We start from the raw sequence: 17,035 nt of genomic DNA, 5'->3' as shown, positions 1-17,035 counted from the left end.
TTTATCTGTACAGTCCAAACCGTTCAGGAAGGGAACAATATTCAGAGGGAGAACAAAGGTTGTGAAATAACTATGGCAGATAAAGGAAGCCAAAGCATGAGTGCTTCCAGTTAATGTGATGGTTGTGACCAGTTCTGGGGAGGGGGTGGGGTGAGATGAGTTTTTTAATTCTCAAAAAAGTATGCACAATAACCCTGATGTTCTTCATGTGACCCTTGTAGGAGGTTGTAATATTTGATGCCTCAAATCATATTTTTATTTCATTGAAATATAAGCTGTAAGGTGTTTTGCAGTAACACTTAGGAAATATCTTGGAAATAACCATCTCTGGATAAGGAAGAAAACAACAGAAAATAGCGATAGTTAGGAGATAGCAAAGTTCAATGGTTGCAACTTTCTGCAGGCACATCTTAAGGGAATAGTTCACCCCAAAATGAAAATTTGCTGAAAATGTACTTACCCTCAAACCATCTAAGATATTGATGAGTTTGTTTCTTCTTCATATTTGGAGAAATGTAACATTAAATCACCACGCTCACCAATAGATCCTCTGAAACAAACTTATCTACATCTTCAATGAATGAGGAAGTGAATTTTCATATTTGGGTAAACAATAGTTACTTTCTTCATATAGTAATACATTTTTAACATCAAGTTAAGAATAAATTCACATGAGTAAAGTGAGTTGAGTTAATTGAATGCATTATAAATGGTAAATTTATAAATAACATGAACCTAGATTTATAAATGCTGTTAAAAATGCTTCTTAGTTTATGATATAACACCAATAAACCCATTTTATTCTCAAATGTTTCCTGCTGTTGGTTCACAGCTGTACCTTTTTAGCAGCAGCAGCAGCAGCAATCGTGCTAGTTTGCATGTGTTTACTTTAACCCGTGTGATATGTTTAGTATGAGTGATGAAACCGTGCCAGCTCAGGAGCTACAGTAAGGAGCCATGAGTTCACTCAGCTGTAGAGTTACATCAGCCATGTCTGTATTACCTTTAAGCTACCTGGGGAAGAAGCACCAAGGGCCTGTCAGCATCCCCAAAGGACTACAAGCAGGAAATGTGACAAGTGTTTACTCAACCTTAGTGACACCTCCAACATCAAGCAATCTGTTGGGGTACACCTGAGCCCCGTGTGTGCATGCGAGTCCTTTGTGTGTGCAGTTTAAAATCATAAATTCGATTTTCTATGATGATAAAACGTAAGGTACAGGCATGGACAAAAACGGTTAATTATATTACTATAAAACAATTTTTTGTTGCTCTAAGTCTTCAAAAGCGGTGGACGTAATTGCACCAGAATTGTGCAATATTTTAGTTCTTGATGTTTCGCAATATATTTCCCATGTAGTTTCCTGTCACTCCTCCACAAAGTGCGTTTTAGTGAACTGGCTTTGACTAACACAGATCAGTGCCGTCTACAGCCCACATGTAACTAAGAATATTTCACTCTCATTTAGCATGCCAAGAGATAGGAGCCTTCCCCACATTACCAGTTGATTTCACTCTTCCAACACCTGCTTGATAAACGTTTCCCCTCCTGCCGGAGAGCCTGTTTTTAAAGTCTAGCTTGGCAGCCAATGACAAGAGGACACCACATCAGACTGGGGACTGTGTGTAAAGCAGCACTGACTACATCTGATGACAACACCTCAGCTGCTTTGCTAAACAAATAAGGATGAACAAGTGTTTTGATTAAATGTTAAAATTTAATGTGCCAGTGTATGCATCATCTCCCATGATGGCTGTTTGACTGACCCAACAGCTACTGATTCTTTCATATGACGTGATTTAGCATGTTTAGCAAGTTCATTTCTATATTTTGACTTCAAACCATCTATTGAAAAAAAAGAAAAAAAAAAAAAGAACAATTATTTGCCATATTTTGACTTTCCCAAATGGTGGGATATGTTAAGGTGTACATTGTCGCAATGGACACATTTTTATTAAATAGCCTATTTTCCACAAAATCGAAACAGAACCACAAATTTGAACATTAAATTATTAATCCAATAGCATGTAAATCATGAAAATATTGCACGAGCTGACCAATACCCTATTTTAATTATCCAATTTTATAAAAGGTTGTTATATATATATATATATATATATATATGCATGTTCCGGAGTGATTTTAACAGGTCCAAAGAAAGTTGTTTTTGAACAATGTCTCTTTAAAACAGTTTCACGGATTGTATAAATGTTCACATAAGCTGTTTATCCTTATACACACATTAGCAGGATGTTATCTATCCTTTTAAACCGCAGTGACATAGATACACCCTTTGTTCTGACTCCAATGTCAGGCATGTGTGTTGACTAGACTTTTATAAATCTTTAGCCTTGAGGAAAAGACACAAAAAAACAATGATCGGGATGAGAGAAAAGATTATGTTCACAGAGTAGGTAAACAAGAGCCATTGAGGCTATATGCCATATAGGTGCAACCTGTATATATACAAATGAATGTGTTTGATTTAACATGTAAAATGTTTCAAATACTGACTAAAATTAATTTCTGATTATAATCTGGTGTGCTTCCCATGACACTAGTTTCTATCATTTTTTATCTGAAAACTCCATTAAATGCTGGCATGATGTTACTAGCAGCAATACTGGGGACAGTGATTCTTTGTTATAAAAAATGTGCACACAAATACTAAATTAACTAAAAGTATGACTCAAGTTTTAAGAAGTGCAAAACAGAATTTCTCCATTAACACTTCTACTTTGTTACAGAGGGGAACTTAAAAAGTCAGGGCAGATGACATAGCCCAAAATGTTATATTTTAGGAAATGTAACATTTCAACACTTTTAGAAATAAGAAGAAATATTTAAGACAGAATTAAACAGCATTGCTACTATATCCTTTAAACCTAGATTTAAAAAATCTTTAAAATCTTACTCTATTATCCCACATTCTCTTCAGATTAAACTTTCCTCTTCGTTTTAAACTTCAGAATCTTAGTACTGTTAAAACCTTGTACATATTTGTAGCACAGATTAACAGGTATCAAATCGTGCTTGAAGAGGAATCTGGAAAACTTCAGCCAGAAAATGCTTCATGGTGATGCTTTACAGTAGCTGAAGGGTGCCAAAAAAAATAAACCATATATATATCTATGCTCGTGCTGTTGGTATATCTTAGCCAAATGAGAATCAAGGTGGTTAACCACATGATTAACAGATGGAACACATTTCTAACGGTAACCTGCAACAGGATATGTACCTGAACAAAACAAGACAAGGTGTTAAGCGCATTAGTATCTTCTAGCACAACCTGAGACTATTTTCATGAAAATCTCTTGTTGTGGTTAGAGGCCCCTCCCTCGACCTCTGAGGCCACCGCTGGGTGAAAGGTCACAGAAATAACATGCATGCCAATCCAAGGTGACATTCATGTCAAAATGAAGACTTCTAACATTTAAAACAGTTAAATTATCAAGTAAACCTCACCAAACATAAGTATGTTTTCCCGTAAAATATTCTACTATTATATCCTATTTGTCTCCTTATTTGCCATAACCATTACATGACTTTTGTGCTCATTAATCTGATGCCATTAAGTAATAACAGACTGTGTCATTCCTCTGATCATTTATCATAATTAGTTTCAAAATAAGGATTAGCTACCAGGGCAGATCCAAAGATTAAACAATAGTGACATTTAACTATGCTGATATGTGACACTTTATTATGAGGAACATTTTCAATATTGAATATAATTTAGTAACTTATTTGAAATTACTATGTAAAAATAAATGGATATAATGAATACAAACATAAATAACAGAAAAATAATGTTTGTTTGTTTCTTAACATTGAAACGTATAATTGTAAAACACTAAAATATTAAACATTTTACATATCATAAACACTTTAAATTGTCTTTATTGATTGTGCAGATAACTATGAAAGCCCATTTCTGCCACGAAAAAATACAAAATTAAAAGGGTAATTGCGTCTTCAAAATTTAGACTTTGTTTCTCACAATTCTAAGAAATGTCACAATTGTAAATGTAAATGTAAACACAGAATTGCAAGATGTAAACTAGCAATTCTGAAAAAAGTCAGATTTGTCAGATGTAAACTTTGAATTTTGACTTTTAAGAATTATAATTTCACATTTTTATTCACAATTCTTTTTCTTAGAATTGCAAGTTTATATCTAACAATTCTGAGTTTCTGAAATCTTACAATTTTGAAAAAAAAAAAAAAGTCAGAAGTGTGAGAAAAAAACAAACAAATCACAATTCCATTTATTATTTTTTATTCTGGAAATATTGTTTTTTTTAGTTTTTATTAAGAAATGGGCTTCCATAGATAACCTTGTGTCTCTTTACCACTGGTACGTTTAGTTCGAGGTCATTCAGGATGTTTCTGGATTGTATTGTTTGACAGTTTCAACAATAGTTGAAACCTCTGCCATGGCGCCTTTACCTGTGAAGACAGCAAGACTGGAATGTAAGACGAGCCAAAACACAAGAAACATTAATTCATTAAGTCCTTCTTTGATCAAGGAGCATGCTTATCAAAGCCTGCCAGATTCCATCTCTTTGATCTTCAGTTAACGAATAATGCACGAGTGATTTCACACATCGATGAGAATATTTTTATCTGTTCCATTTTCCCTTATCAATGCAATTGCCTCATAAAAGCCATACACTTTCTTAGAAGATACCTTCATCTCCACAGACTAGTTTTTTGGCAATGCATGGTATCTCAACGTAGCCAAAGCTTTTGAGCGTGGCCACTTGCTGTGCAGTGATAGGGTGCTGCCACATGGCTGTGTTCATAGCAGGACAGAAGAGCAGAGGGCGGCTGGAGTCCCAGGCCCGCACCACACATGTCTGTCATCAACAAAATGGATAAACACACTTAGATACTAATGTACCAAAGCAAATCCATACAAAATGCCACAACAATGTAATAAATACACGACCTACCAGGAGGTTGTCACATATTCCACTGGCAATTTTACCAAGTGTGTTGGCATCCAGTGGAGCGATTACTAGCAGATCTGCCCAACGTCTAAGTTCGATATGAAGCACAGGGTCAGAGCGCTTTGTCCACATCTAGCATAGAAATATGAAGAAAACCCTTCATATCTTCTATGAAAAATGCTGTGATGTAACGTCACAGCAGGAAACAATATTATGTTGTTCTTTGAATAGTGAAAATGCATTGCTTCCTGTACTTACCTCCCACTCATCCTTATCTGTGTACACACGGACAGGGACTTCATTGATATCGTAAAAATGAGTGGCATGGTCTGTGGTGACCACACGGACATCAACCTAGAGAACAGAACAGAAAAAATGGCGCATTCACCCCCTAAAAACATATCTTTAACTATAGCTTTTAACCAAATTTCACCCAGATTTAAAATAATTACAAATTCACAATAACAAATGAACAGGACAAAAAACTTAAAGTAAAGATAAATATATGAAGATATATATTTTTTAAAATATATTTATTTATATATATTTATTCAGTTATTTAGTTATTTATTTCTAAATCAATCAATAAAACAAACAAACAAATAAATAAATGTACTCAAGAAAAAAACTATTCATTTTTTTATATCTTCTATTTTATTAATTCTGAAAGGCAAAATGCAACAGCCACTTAAACCAAAATAAATTATTTAAAATTAAAATGATATAAAAAATAACCCCTATGTTAACTTAAATGAGAACTAAACATAAAAACTCTTAAAAGAGAACTAGCATAATTTCCATCTTTAAAAAGTTTACTTTGTATTCTATAAATTAAAATATAGTCATATCATATTAGAATAACTTTCTATGCTGTAACAAATAGCACTCCCTAGTGGATAAATGTGTGAATTGGCGAACATGATAAACTCAACGACAGCAGTGGCTCTGTGAAATCATGCAGAAACTGTTTGAACTGTCTGAATAGATATTATATACTTACCCCTGGAATCTCAAGTAGGTGTCTTACCATCAAAGGCGCCTTGAGTGCAGCCACACTGCCAGTCAAACCAACTAGAACATGAAAATTTCTACTATTTGTTTGCAAGTCCAGTTGTATGTGATCAGATTCAGAATTCTGCTGCATCGTAAAAACATAAAACTTAATCTTGTTATCTATACAAGACTTTTTATGTTTGGTTAGTTTCACCTGTCTAAAGTATTTCTCTTGTAAGGTATGATATTTGTATCATTCATATTTGAAATGTATTTCGAGATTAAATTTTATTGGGCAATTAAACTGCACATTTAAGTAGCAGTAAGTCTAGAGTCAGTCGTTGCTCATTCTTCACGTTTTGTCTACTTCCGTAAACATTGGCGCTGTTACAAACATCGTCACAGCGCCGTCAGAGATTGTGGCTTTGGCGCCGTCGCTGGCTGGAACAATGACATATGAAATAGTCAAACGGATAATATTCCTACATATAAGATGATGTACGCCTTTATTTGTTAGAATGAAATATAATTTTAACTTCATAAAAAAAAGTCATTGCCAGTGATGAATTGTGCTACTCATAATCCTGAGGGAAGCTCAATTATAGCATATTAAATATTGTAAATATTTCATACTTATAATAAAAATCGATAAATTGATAGTTTTGTATTGCACATTGTATTTATTTAACTAGCATGTAGTTCATTTGTTCGATTACGTCATTCGCAGTGCTTCATGGGTAGCGTAGTTCATTGTCTTGTACCGTTGTCCTTTTCTCCGATTTCCGTTTCTTTAAATAAATGTTTGAAAGTTGCGACTTGTCTCAGGGCCGGGTGGTTGGATTCGAGGCTTAAAACCTTTTACTTTGTACATTTTATAGAAAATTAATTGGATACTTCCGGAACTTGAAAAAGTGGGCGGTGAGTGTTGCGTTCACGACAAGTGCACGCACGCGCACTCGAAGAATATTCTGGACAAATGACAGAATACTTGGAAACGTCTTCCGGCGATCCGGCCTGTCCTGGTTGGTCGGCGGTCGGCAGAGCTGTCGAAGGGCGACGTCGACGGAAGTTCCGGTAGGAAGGTTGCTGATAACGCGGACGCGGTAATTGTTTGTATACATTTTTATAATAGGAAACGCTAAGGAGCTGAACACGCAACGCCAACCGATACCTGGACTCTTGATGGCTTCAGAGTTGAGACAGAATAACTAATATGATAAAAGAAAATTCTGATTGCACAATAGCACAGTAGGTGGCGATATGCGCAAAGATTGCAACTCGACATAAAACTAAGAAGAAGAAGAAGAAGAACGTCTTCCGGCTGCTTGTTGCAAGATTTACATTGCCTGTCATTTATTGTTAAATCTGAGTAAGGCAAAGTAAAGTAATTATTTAATGTGAATATTTGCAATGCAGGCTCTCACACCTCACGTGTACTGGGCGCAGCGGCATGGGGAGATATACCTGCGAGTGGAGATCAGTGATGCACAGGTAAGAAAAACTTGCTTTGGGGCATTTTTTTTTCATTATTGTCCTTTTCTTATTCTGCTTTCTTTTCGCATTTATTGCATTTAATATATATGCAAATCCAGATCGTAGGTTACAGAACTGTAAACTGTAGTGATGGGTTGATATTCTGTTGAATAACAACAGCCTCTGTAGGTCTGCTGACAGGGCTTGCATCAAGCCTAGATCACAGAGAATAAAAATGAAGATTACTGAAAGGGAGATCAGGACATTATCCTGCTGGACCCACCAACCATCTGGCCCAGTTACAATGACAGAGCATGTTTTATTTACAATCCAGTTGCTGACACAGAAGGAGCATCTGCCCCTTTCCCCCTAATTGCTTTCTCAGGGCAGGTTAAAGCATGTTTGACCAGTCCTCTAATTAAGGTGAATAGACAGAATATCCTTCTGCCACTGAGAGCTCTGGAACAAAGGTGGTATTGCTGTGGTATATTAATAGGGTTGCTGCGACGTCCCTTTATGCAAATAAATGTTAAAACAGTTTAGAAAGCTGTTACATTGTTTACCTTAGTATGTCTCCAATAAGTCAGAATGGCAAAAGAAAAACAAATGCCATACATAGGTCAAAACATTATGACTTTTGGCATTTTAATTGCCAACCCTGTCAACACAAGCCCCAAAAACCAGTGGTTCACAAACATTTTTTACTCCAAGACGCCCCATTGCCCACAACAGTATTTACAGGTACAATGACTTTTCCAGTTGTTTGGAATTAACTGGATATTTACTATATAGTTTTCCAGGTCTACAAATAACACTCTTACGTTTTATAAAAGAAAAAAAAAAACAGTTGGGTGAATTAAAATAACAGATATCATGATTTTTAGTTGCTTTAGCTTATTTAATGCTTGTTTTGTCTTTATTTCATCTTGCGGCAGCAGCACCCAAGTTTGCTGAGGCCCCTTAGTGGACATTGGCCCCCAGTTGAGAACCGCTGTTATAAACTGTTCAGTACATAATAGAATTTTACTGAAACCTCATGAAAACAGCAGGGTTTCCACGGAGCAAGAAAAATGTAAAAATCTGTGTTATAATATTGGTCTGCTGGTCATTTGTACACTAATAAGTGTGATCGTTCAAATCAGTTCATTTCAGATATTGTAACCAGTTTAAAATGATTTTAAAAAACATGGAATATCAGAAAGCCTGACTCATTGAATGTGTTGTTTTATTATGTATTCCATTCATTACTGAAGCTTCATTATTTTATAACTGGGTATTATAAATATCTGTTTGATGCATGGTGTATTTGAGGGCATTGTACTGATAAAACAGGCAGTGGGAGGAGGAGCTTGAAACTTGACTTCACACTTCTTTGTACTCGTTTTGTCTCTATCACACAGAGTCTCAGTATTGGTGTAGAAGAGAACATCCTTCACTTCAAAGGTACATCTCACGACTAACCATCAGCTGGATGCTCTTTTCGGTTGTGTGACTTCTGTTTATTCTGCTCTTTTCAAGGTCAAGGGCATGGAGCGAAAGGAGAAAATGAATATGAATTCAGTCTGGAATTCCTAAAACCTGTTAAACCTGAGGTAACAGCCATCTTCCTTTATACTGTTGTGAGAAATTTCTGAAAACATCGATGTAAAGTGTTTGGTTGCACAGGAGGAACATGAAAATGTTGGTGTCCACAGGTGAAACACAAATCCACCCAGCGGCAGGTGAATATCACAGTAAAGAAGCAGGAGCACGTCTGGTGGGATCGACTCACTAAACAAGAGAAGAAGCCTCTGTTTTTAGCACCTGATTTTGACCGCTGGCTGGATGAGTCAGATGCAGAAATGGAGCTCAGAGAGAAGGTGAAGAGGTTTACTAATAACCAAAAACACCAATTATTCGTTATACTTGAGGAGCTTCACAGAAGTGTACTGTCTGATGTGTTAAACTGTTTTCTGTGCACAGGAAGAGAAAATAAACAAAATCAACATTGAGTCAAGGGTTCGTAAGGACCGTGAGTATATATTGAATTTTTTCAAGTAGAAAGTTAAACACATTGGGTCAGCTTACCAAATAATAACCATGTATTCATTACTCTTTTTATGTTACTGTGTTTACAGCTTTTCTTGGCTTGAAAAAAGGTTTTCTCTTTATGTACAACTTGGTCCAGTTCCTCGGTTATTCCTGGATATTTGTCAACATGACTGTACGTCTGTTCATTCTTGGGCAAGGTTAGTCTAGTTTTTCAACTTTTTGTAAGCAGCTTAAAGATACACTTCTGCTTTTTAGCTGTTGTTATTGTGAGGAAATGCATCTCATTTGAATTTTTTTTTTTTTTTTTGAGAAGGCCTGCAGGTCTATTATGCAAATTTTTATATATATATATATATATATATATGTATATATATTTATACATTTTAGAAGTGAGGTTTTTACCCGGGGGTTAAGAAACCCCTGCTCAGAAACATGGTTAGCACAGCTTTTGCAGTTTATGTGAACAAGTTATGTGCTGTGTTCGTCCAATCAATGATACTGACACCACAAATATGCAAATAAGAATGTTAACCCAGGATCTAGGAATGTACAGTGAAACGTCAGCGTATCAATACCCAGGATTAATTGTTAACCTAGGATAAATTATGAGCAGTGGGAAACATGTCGTGTGAAAAAGCCGCTTTAATTGGTTGGTGTAAAGTGGTTCTCCAAAGTGTGAAAACAGTGAAAACATAGTTGTCTATGTCTCGGAGTTCAGTATGGTCTTTACTGTTTTTTTCTCAACCCAACAGATTCTTTCTACGACACATTTCATACTATTGCCGACGTGATGTACTTCTGTCAGATGCTGGCAATAATGGAGGTTATTAATCCTGCTGTTGGGTTGGTTAAGACTGGAGTCATGCCTGCTTTCATTCAGGTATGTCTGGTGCGCCTCATGCTTTTGTAACCAATTAAATGCACTTCATTATATACTGCTTTGAATAATCAATTTTATGACTGAGATATTTACATTCCTCTTGTTAAAGGTGATGGGGAGGAACTTCATCCTTTTTGTCATATTTGGCACTTTAGAGGAAATGCAGAACAAGCCAGTGGTCTTCTTTGTCTTCTATCTATGGAGTATGATTGAGATATTCAGGTAATTAGTAGTATGTTACATGTGCATGTTTATTAAGAGCACAGTTTCTGCTGATGGTGAGGAAATGTAGGAGTTTGTGTGTTGGGGTAGTACGCATTCTTTATCTACAGGATATCCTCTTCTTTGTGCTAATATTTCAACTTCCTATATGCAGTCCTTAGTTTAAAGCAAATGCATTTTCTCTTTCCAAAATATACTGAAAATTAGAACCTAAATTGGAATTACAGCAACAGAATACATACTACATTTGAAAGAAGTTTACCTGTGTATCTTTTTGAGCTTGGTATATGTATAAATTAGGGATGTAACGGTATGAAAATTTCTTATCACGATTATAGTGACCAAAATTATCACGGTTATCAGTATTATCACAGTATTGTTAAAATGTGCCGGAGATGTTCAATTATTTATCGCGAGTTGTTCAAATTGTGGTAATCTAATACGGTTTTAATGATAATTAAAAGATGAAACGGTAATACTAACCGTGGGGAATTTTATCATGATTTATCGTCAAACCGGTAATCGTTACATCCCTAGTATAAATATGTAGGTTAATGATTTTAGGCCATTTTTATATTCTTTGCTCTTTGATCAGTGATGTGGTTTCTGCACAGCCAGTTTATCCACACTTCTTCTGCTATCATTCTCTTCCTGTGGGCTCACACACCTTATCACTAGGAGACACACATCCGTGTGCAAATAGTGAAATGGCAGCCAGTCCCTCAAAACTAGGGCTGAAAGCAATGTAACTAGTTCATATGACAATATATAAATGAGAAAACATATCTGTAATAGTTTTGAATGTTATATGTTTGTAATTTGTTTAGATTTTTTTATTTTATAAAATATTTTTTATTAAAATAGACATACCAGACACCAGACACCAGTAAACTTCAAAAGTTTAGGGTCACTAAGATTTTTTTAAATTTTTATTCAGCATTAAATGAATCAAAATTGGCAGTAAAGGGATTCATACAAAAGATTTCTATTTTAAATAAATGCTGTTCTTTTGAACTTTGTATTCATTAACGAATCCTGAAAAAGCAAAGTGTATCATGGTTTCTCAAAAAAATATTAAGCAGCACAACTGTTTTCGACATTGGTAATAATCAGAAATGTTTCCTGAGTATCAAATCAAGGATCATGTGACAGTGAGGACTGGAGTAATGACAGGAATAAATTACATTTAAAATATATTAAAATATAATTTTTTTTTATTATAATACTGCTTCACAATATTGTTTTACTGTATTTTTGATCAAATCAATGCAGTCTTTGTGAGTATAACAGACTTTAAAGAACATGAATATCTTTCAAAACTTTTTAAACAGTAGAGTGTATTTTTCTATTTTGATTTAAAAAGCAGTGTTGATGTTGTAATCATCTGAGCCCTACAGCTCGGTCCTAAAAGGGACCTTTTGTTGAATTAAAAATGGATCTAATCCTGCATTTGTGAAAATGAACCATAGGTATCCTTTCTACATGTTGGCCTGCATTGATACGGAATGGAAGTTGTTGACTTGGTTGAGATACACCATATGGATACCGCTGTACCCTCTCGGAGTTCTAGCTGAAGGTATGTGTATCTGTAGATTAGCCCTACCAGAATTAAAAATCATGATGGGCTGTTCATGAGAAGGTGAGACATTAATGTATAATGTTCACGTGTAACTGACAGCTTTTCTTATGCTCCCTTATATTATGATCAGCTGTGGCGGTGATCCAGTCCATCCCCATCTTTGATGAAACCAAACTCCTCAGTATTCCTCTGCCTAAAGCCATTGGCACCTCTCTCAGCTTTTCCTACATCCTGCAGCTCTACCTGGTGATCATGTTCTTGGGTAAGGTCCACAAAACTCATGTAAAAAAATGAATCCAGGGTTCCCACAATGTTTGTTCAATGTATTTATAGACATTTTGAGCATAAACCGAGTATAAATTGCCCTTACAGTTTCATGACATGTTAATATTTTTTGTTATATTTTTAAATTCCCTAATATTTCCAGGTTCTCCATGTCTGTGGGAACCCTGTAAAAGAGTATAACTGCTATGCAACATAAATATATTTTCGACAATTTCAGGGCTCTTCATCAACTTCCGCCACCTCTTCAAGCAAAGGAGTAGACGGTGTCGCACAAAAAAGAGGAAAGCCAACTGAGGGGAAGGGGAAGCCACATGTTTAGCTCTCCATGTGTGTCTCTGTTTTCTTTGATTTAATTTGCCGCCTCCATTTTCTTTCTTTACATTTGCCCTCTGTCGCAGAGAAGTCATTACTGAGGGAAAACTATATCTCTTCTTTCAAACACCAACTCAAGTGCATTTACTTTCTACATGCTGAAAGACCATGTCTGAGTTGTAGAGGATATGGATGATTAATTTAAAATACTAGAAAGAAATCGATCTTATCAAACCAGGACCATGAAGGTATTTCTATATTGTATCAGTCCATCTATATGGAGTATGCTTGTGTGTTGGATGTTGTAGATTAGCTGTGTGACAGGTTTACAGAAGCAACATTTTATTTTCCTGTCATTCCCTGAGATGTGTTGTAGTAGTCATTTCTGTTGACACAGCACTGATAACAACAACATAGACCATGAACCTCAGGGAAAACGTCATGAAGCATTCAAGTCACATGAGAAGAGCCGATTCAGTGTCGTGGGATCTGGATGTGAATGTGTAAATGAAACCGTGAAATGTTTAATTAAATTTCAATGAAATAAAGCATTGATTTTCAGGTGACTATCATTAAGCATAAACTACAGGCAGTTTAATTTTTATTGGTCATTGTTAGAAAAAGTTATTTACACAAACAGTTGCTGGTCTGAAAACAGATTCCAAAGTCTAAATGCATTTTCTTGGAAAACCGATGAATGTTTTTCTTTCCTCAAATTGAGTGTTCAATGTCATAATTTGTCACATGTTTCCAAACCTTTGTGGCACTACTACTACAACATTGAAAATGCCACATTTGTGTGATTCTACTGCAGTAACTTGTTTCCCTTGGACAAACATTTCGCATTGAGCAGAGTTCCTCTATAACTGATCTGGCAGTTGTCCAATGAGCATTGTACCTCCGTCCTCTATATTCTGTCGGCTCCTCCTCCCCCTGAGAAATCAGTGAGCATGGGGGTGATATTGTGTTCATAGGCTGCATACTTGGAGTCTCCACTACTAGCCAGTTTGAGCTGCTGAGCAGCATGAGAGAGCTGGAAGGCAGCATCGGGATGGGCGGAGTCAGGCAGCAGTGTACACTCCCTCTCCAGAAGTTCAGCCACACTCTTTAAAAGCTCCCAGAAACCAAAGGCGAGAGCGGCCTTCCGCAGACGGTTCAGTTCCTACAGTGATGAAAATAACATTTCACAACAAAAAATGATTTTAACTAATCAAAAGGGTCATATATCAGCATATGATATCCTTTCTACATAAACTTTATTTTTTAAATATTTTAAATATATATAGATAGAAAGAAATTGAAAAATTTAATATGTATAAATACCCACCTTATAGAAGGTTTGTGTTTTTTCTGGCAGTTTCCTTGCATTACGGAGAATTTTCTGTACATCTGTCTGGATTATAAAAAAGTTTAGTAAAATGACTTAATTAGTGTCATGTCAGATATATTAAATGTAGTGTAGTATTCAGGTGTATACCTGCAGTCCACTGGCTTTAATCCAGACGGTAACATTCTGAGCATAGCTTCTTTTGTTTTTTGGCTGTATGGGAAAAGGACTTTTACTGTCATCTTCGCCATAGGGATTTTCAGCTGCATCTGTAGGTCATGCAAACAGAGAATCGTAGTCAACTGATATTTACAGTATATCTTTGGCCAGTAAGCAAAACCTTATGCAAACAATGAGCAAATATTTTATTATGCATGTTCCTCCAGTCTCAGAAGGTACCAAAGCGTGAGAGAAGAAAATAAATATTTAATCATGCAAATGTGTGGTATTACCGTTATCCCTGACCCTTGTGTATTTACCTGCAAGTTCCCTAACTGAACTCAGTGAACCATCCAGGTTACTTTTGTTTCAGTGTATTAATTATGAACTACTTGGAACACAATGCATAAAACAATACAGCGCCGTTTATTTTTTATGCATTTTTAGTGTGGCTGTTACATAAAATTACTGAGTAAAAACTTGCTACCTGAGGCAGGGCCAAGCTGTGATATTCTGCCTAACCAGGGCAGAGGCTCTGAGCCAGGCTCAAAGAGTGACATCATTAGATTGGACTTCTTCTTACTGTCTGCCTGGGAATAAAGCATCCCGAACCAGTCTGGTCTGCCAGAGGAAACATTATGGACAGGGAAAACTTTGATTTCACAGTAACTAGATTATTCATCTCAAATATGCTGGAGATGAAAACAAACTCTCATTTGACAGTGCAATTCACTAAAAGCACTTTTTTTATGTAATGCCAACATTTTGAATGCTTATGAAAAGGCAGATGCATATTTTCATATTGATCCTTACCCTAGTTGTACAAGTGCCACCATCCCCTCCACCTTTAGGCTGCCATGTAGAAGAACACAGAAGTTTGGGCTCTTTCCAGCCATCTGATTTGTTGGGGTCTCTTCCTCTGTGTCATCAGTGGCCCCCGTACCGATCTCATCCCCCTCTGTCAAGCAAAAGAATATGCCTGTGAGCCCCAGCCGATGTGACAAGTTAATAAGCTCAAACTATATTAATGTTAAAGTGTGTGTGTGTGTGTATATCTTTCCATAGCTTTTGTCGGCTCCGAGACGCTTGGTATTTTTCCTGCTCTTTTTCTAGCAAAAATCACTCATCAGTAAATGAACGCTTAAAGCGAAGTGTTACTTTTGCTATATTTTCACACTTAAAACAATGATTTGGTATTCCTTTTGTACCATTGTCCTCTTTTGTGCTAAATAAGTCTCTTGGCAATTCCCTCCCAAGAGGTTCCATTGTTGTCAACATTAAGTCAAAGAATGATTCAAAGGCTATATAACACTTTTAACTGTCAAGACATTACTTCTCTTTAAAGGCTTTCAGCATACTTACCTGTTCATCAAAAACGGTCTTTGTTTTATTTAGTAACTTTGAGGAGGGTATTCTCATTTTTCAACACAACATTTTCACAACACATATATATATATATATATATATATATATACACACACACATACACACACACACATATATAAAATATATATGAACACACAAACATTTTAGATTAATATGTTTGATAAAATATTTTACAAGGTAGAAATTGCTGAGAAAATAATAACAATAATCAAAATAACCATGAACAACTATAAAGTCATTAATTGGTTAAAAAGTGTTACTGAAACGTCTGGAACTATGGAATTCCATGATTTTTATAAATATTTTATTTCACCATGTTAATATATTGCCACTACTTTTTTGTAAATAAACAAGTTGAGCAGCTTTGTCATTACAACAGGACTAACAGAAAATAAATAAGGATGTGGATAAGATGACCTACTGTAGGAAAAAAAATATGAAGCAAAATACTGACCTTTGTTCACAGCAATGGGAAGGACCAGGTGCCTGGATAAAACCGGGGGGCTGGAGATATCTCCAATCTCAATAAAACCCACAATCTCCAAGTCTATATATAAAACACAACAAAGTAAAAGAACTATCAAGTGCACTTGGCTCCAATTTCCTATTTATGTAGAATCAAGCATGATTAGCAACAAATAAAAACATTTATTTATTTACATTTATTGTCTGATTAAAGGCTTGAAATGTAATACTTTTTATATAAATTTATATTTATATTTATTATGTAAACATGCTCACATAAAATGCCTTATTTATATATGTGTGACACACCTGACACACTCTGAGGAAGGCCGAAATGTTTTAGGCATTTTTAATGTTTATTGAGATGGCCAGAATGTGAATAAAGGCTTTTTAACTCTTTTGGACCAGAAGAAGTGCCTTGGATTCTTTTTTTGTAATAGTTGCTTTAAACCCAACCAAAGAGCACCTTCTGGGATTACTTCACAAGGTCCTTAATCAGCAAGTAGCACTTTAAGATGTCTCCAACGATCTATTAACATTAAGGACATGATCATTTCATTAGCTTCTTTGCTCATACCTGTTTGCACTGTTCTGGGCATGGGATCCACTTCCTCATCTATGGTCACTGGCTCTGGCCTGGGAAAGACCTGCACATCAGAGGTCAGGTTCCCACAGCGCAGCACCGCATGGAAGGGAGAGTATGCCTGGTCAATCAGCTTACTGCCAACACAAAAGTAATGTTAACCTCAAAATGTTGCATAAACAGCAGAATGCACTTAAATCAAATACAAGAATATACAGTATTCAGTAGTACAGTTGAAGAAAAAATTATTAGCCCCCCCTATGAAATTTCAGTTCGTTTTCAGATTTTTCCCAAGTGATGTTTAACAGAGCAAGGGAACTTTAACACAGTATTTCTTATTATATTTTTCATCCAGAGAAAGCCTTATTTATTTCAATTTGCTTGGAA

The 17,035-nt window shown here is 35.8% G+C and overlaps 3 protein-coding genes across 3 annotated transcripts in view; 1 reads left to right on the top strand and 2 right to left on the bottom strand.

The window, feature by feature from the left end:
* Positions 1 to 4,326: 4,326 nt before the first annotated feature.
* LOC107738727 (phosphopantothenoylcysteine decarboxylase-like) lies at positions 4,327 to 6,335 on the bottom strand. Its single transcript, XM_016550552.1, has 5 exons — positions 5,954 to 6,335; positions 5,212 to 5,307; positions 4,957 to 5,085; positions 4,692 to 4,860; positions 4,327 to 4,450 (listed from the first exon to the last, which is right to left on the bottom strand). The coding sequence occupies exons 1-5, from the start codon at positions 6,095 to 6,097 to the stop codon at positions 4,380 to 4,382; spliced, it is 609 nt and encodes a 202-aa protein (XP_016406038.1). The 5' UTR covers positions 6,098 to 6,335; the 3' UTR covers positions 4,327 to 4,379.
* Positions 6,336 to 7,259: 924 nt separating this feature from the next.
* Positions 7,260 to 12,727, top strand: LOC107738726 (very-long-chain (3R)-3-hydroxyacyl-CoA dehydratase-like). The gene is made up of 11 exons (XM_016550551.1): positions 7,260 to 7,437; positions 8,820 to 8,862; positions 8,938 to 9,011; positions 9,114 to 9,278; positions 9,382 to 9,430; positions 9,537 to 9,647; positions 10,203 to 10,330; positions 10,440 to 10,552; positions 12,022 to 12,128; positions 12,262 to 12,393; positions 12,634 to 12,727. Exons 1-11 carry the CDS (start codon positions 7,357 to 7,359, stop codon positions 12,708 to 12,710), a joined length of 1,080 nt encoding a protein of 359 aa, XP_016406037.1. The 5' UTR covers positions 7,260 to 7,356; the 3' UTR covers positions 12,711 to 12,727.
* Positions 12,728 to 13,617: 890 nt separating this feature from the next.
* Positions 13,618 to 17,035, bottom strand: part of LOC107738762 (von Willebrand factor A domain-containing protein 9-like) — a 12,421-nt gene continuing 9,003 nt past the window's right edge. Inside the window, exons 6-12 of the mRNA XM_016550607.1 lie at positions 16,643 to 16,781; positions 16,055 to 16,147; positions 15,028 to 15,172; positions 14,702 to 14,835; positions 14,206 to 14,324; positions 14,056 to 14,121; positions 13,618 to 13,890 (exon numbers count right to left, since the gene is read on the bottom strand). Of these exons, the coding sequence (XP_016406093.1) occupies positions 13,636 to 13,890; positions 14,056 to 14,121; positions 14,206 to 14,324; positions 14,702 to 14,835; positions 15,028 to 15,172; positions 16,055 to 16,147; positions 16,643 to 16,781 (951 nt within the window). The 3' untranslated portion in view covers positions 13,618 to 13,635. The remainder of the gene's footprint in view (positions 13,891 to 14,055; positions 14,122 to 14,205; positions 14,325 to 14,701; positions 14,836 to 15,027; positions 15,173 to 16,054; positions 16,148 to 16,642; positions 16,782 to 17,035) is intronic.

Source organism: Sinocyclocheilus rhinocerous, unplaced genomic scaffold, assembly GCF_001515625.1.
Source record: "Sinocyclocheilus rhinocerous isolate Xijiao unplaced genomic scaffold, SAMN03320098_v1.1 scaffold1938, whole genome shotgun sequence".
NCBI classification, from domain to species: Eukaryota; Metazoa; Chordata; class Actinopteri; order Cypriniformes; family Cyprinidae; genus Sinocyclocheilus; species Sinocyclocheilus rhinocerous.
Note: the sequence above shows the minus strand (reverse complement) of the source record. Positions and strands in the feature narration are given on the sequence as shown.

What these genes read in the sequence shown, in the direction of transcription:
- LOC107738727 (XM_016550552.1), bottom strand. Translation starts at nt 6,097, where the DNA reads ATGCAGCAGAATTCTGAATCTGATCACATACAACTGGACTTGCAAACA. An exon ending in GAATATGTGACAACCTCCTG is followed by an intron (nt 4,861 to 4,956) that starts GTAGGTCGTGTA and finishes TGTTGATGACAG; the next exon opens with ACATGTGTGGTGCGGGCCTG. An exon ending in ACTAGTCTGTGGAGATGAAG is followed by an intron (nt 4,451 to 4,691) that starts GTATCTTCTAAG and finishes CTGTCTTCACAG; the next exon opens with GTAAAGGCGCCATGGCAGAG.
- LOC107738726 (XM_016550551.1), top strand. Translation starts at nt 7,357, where the DNA reads ATGCAGGCTCTCACACCTCACGTGTACTGGGCGCAGCGGCATGGGGAG. An exon ending in TAAAACCTGTTAAACCTGAG is followed by an intron (nt 9,012 to 9,113) that starts GTAACAGCCATC and finishes TGGTGTCCACAG; the next exon opens with GTGAAACACAAATCCACCCA. An exon ending in AGTATGATTGAGATATTCAG is followed by an intron (nt 10,553 to 12,021) that starts GTAATTAGTAGT and finishes AATGAACCATAG; the next exon opens with GTATCCTTTCTACATGTTGG.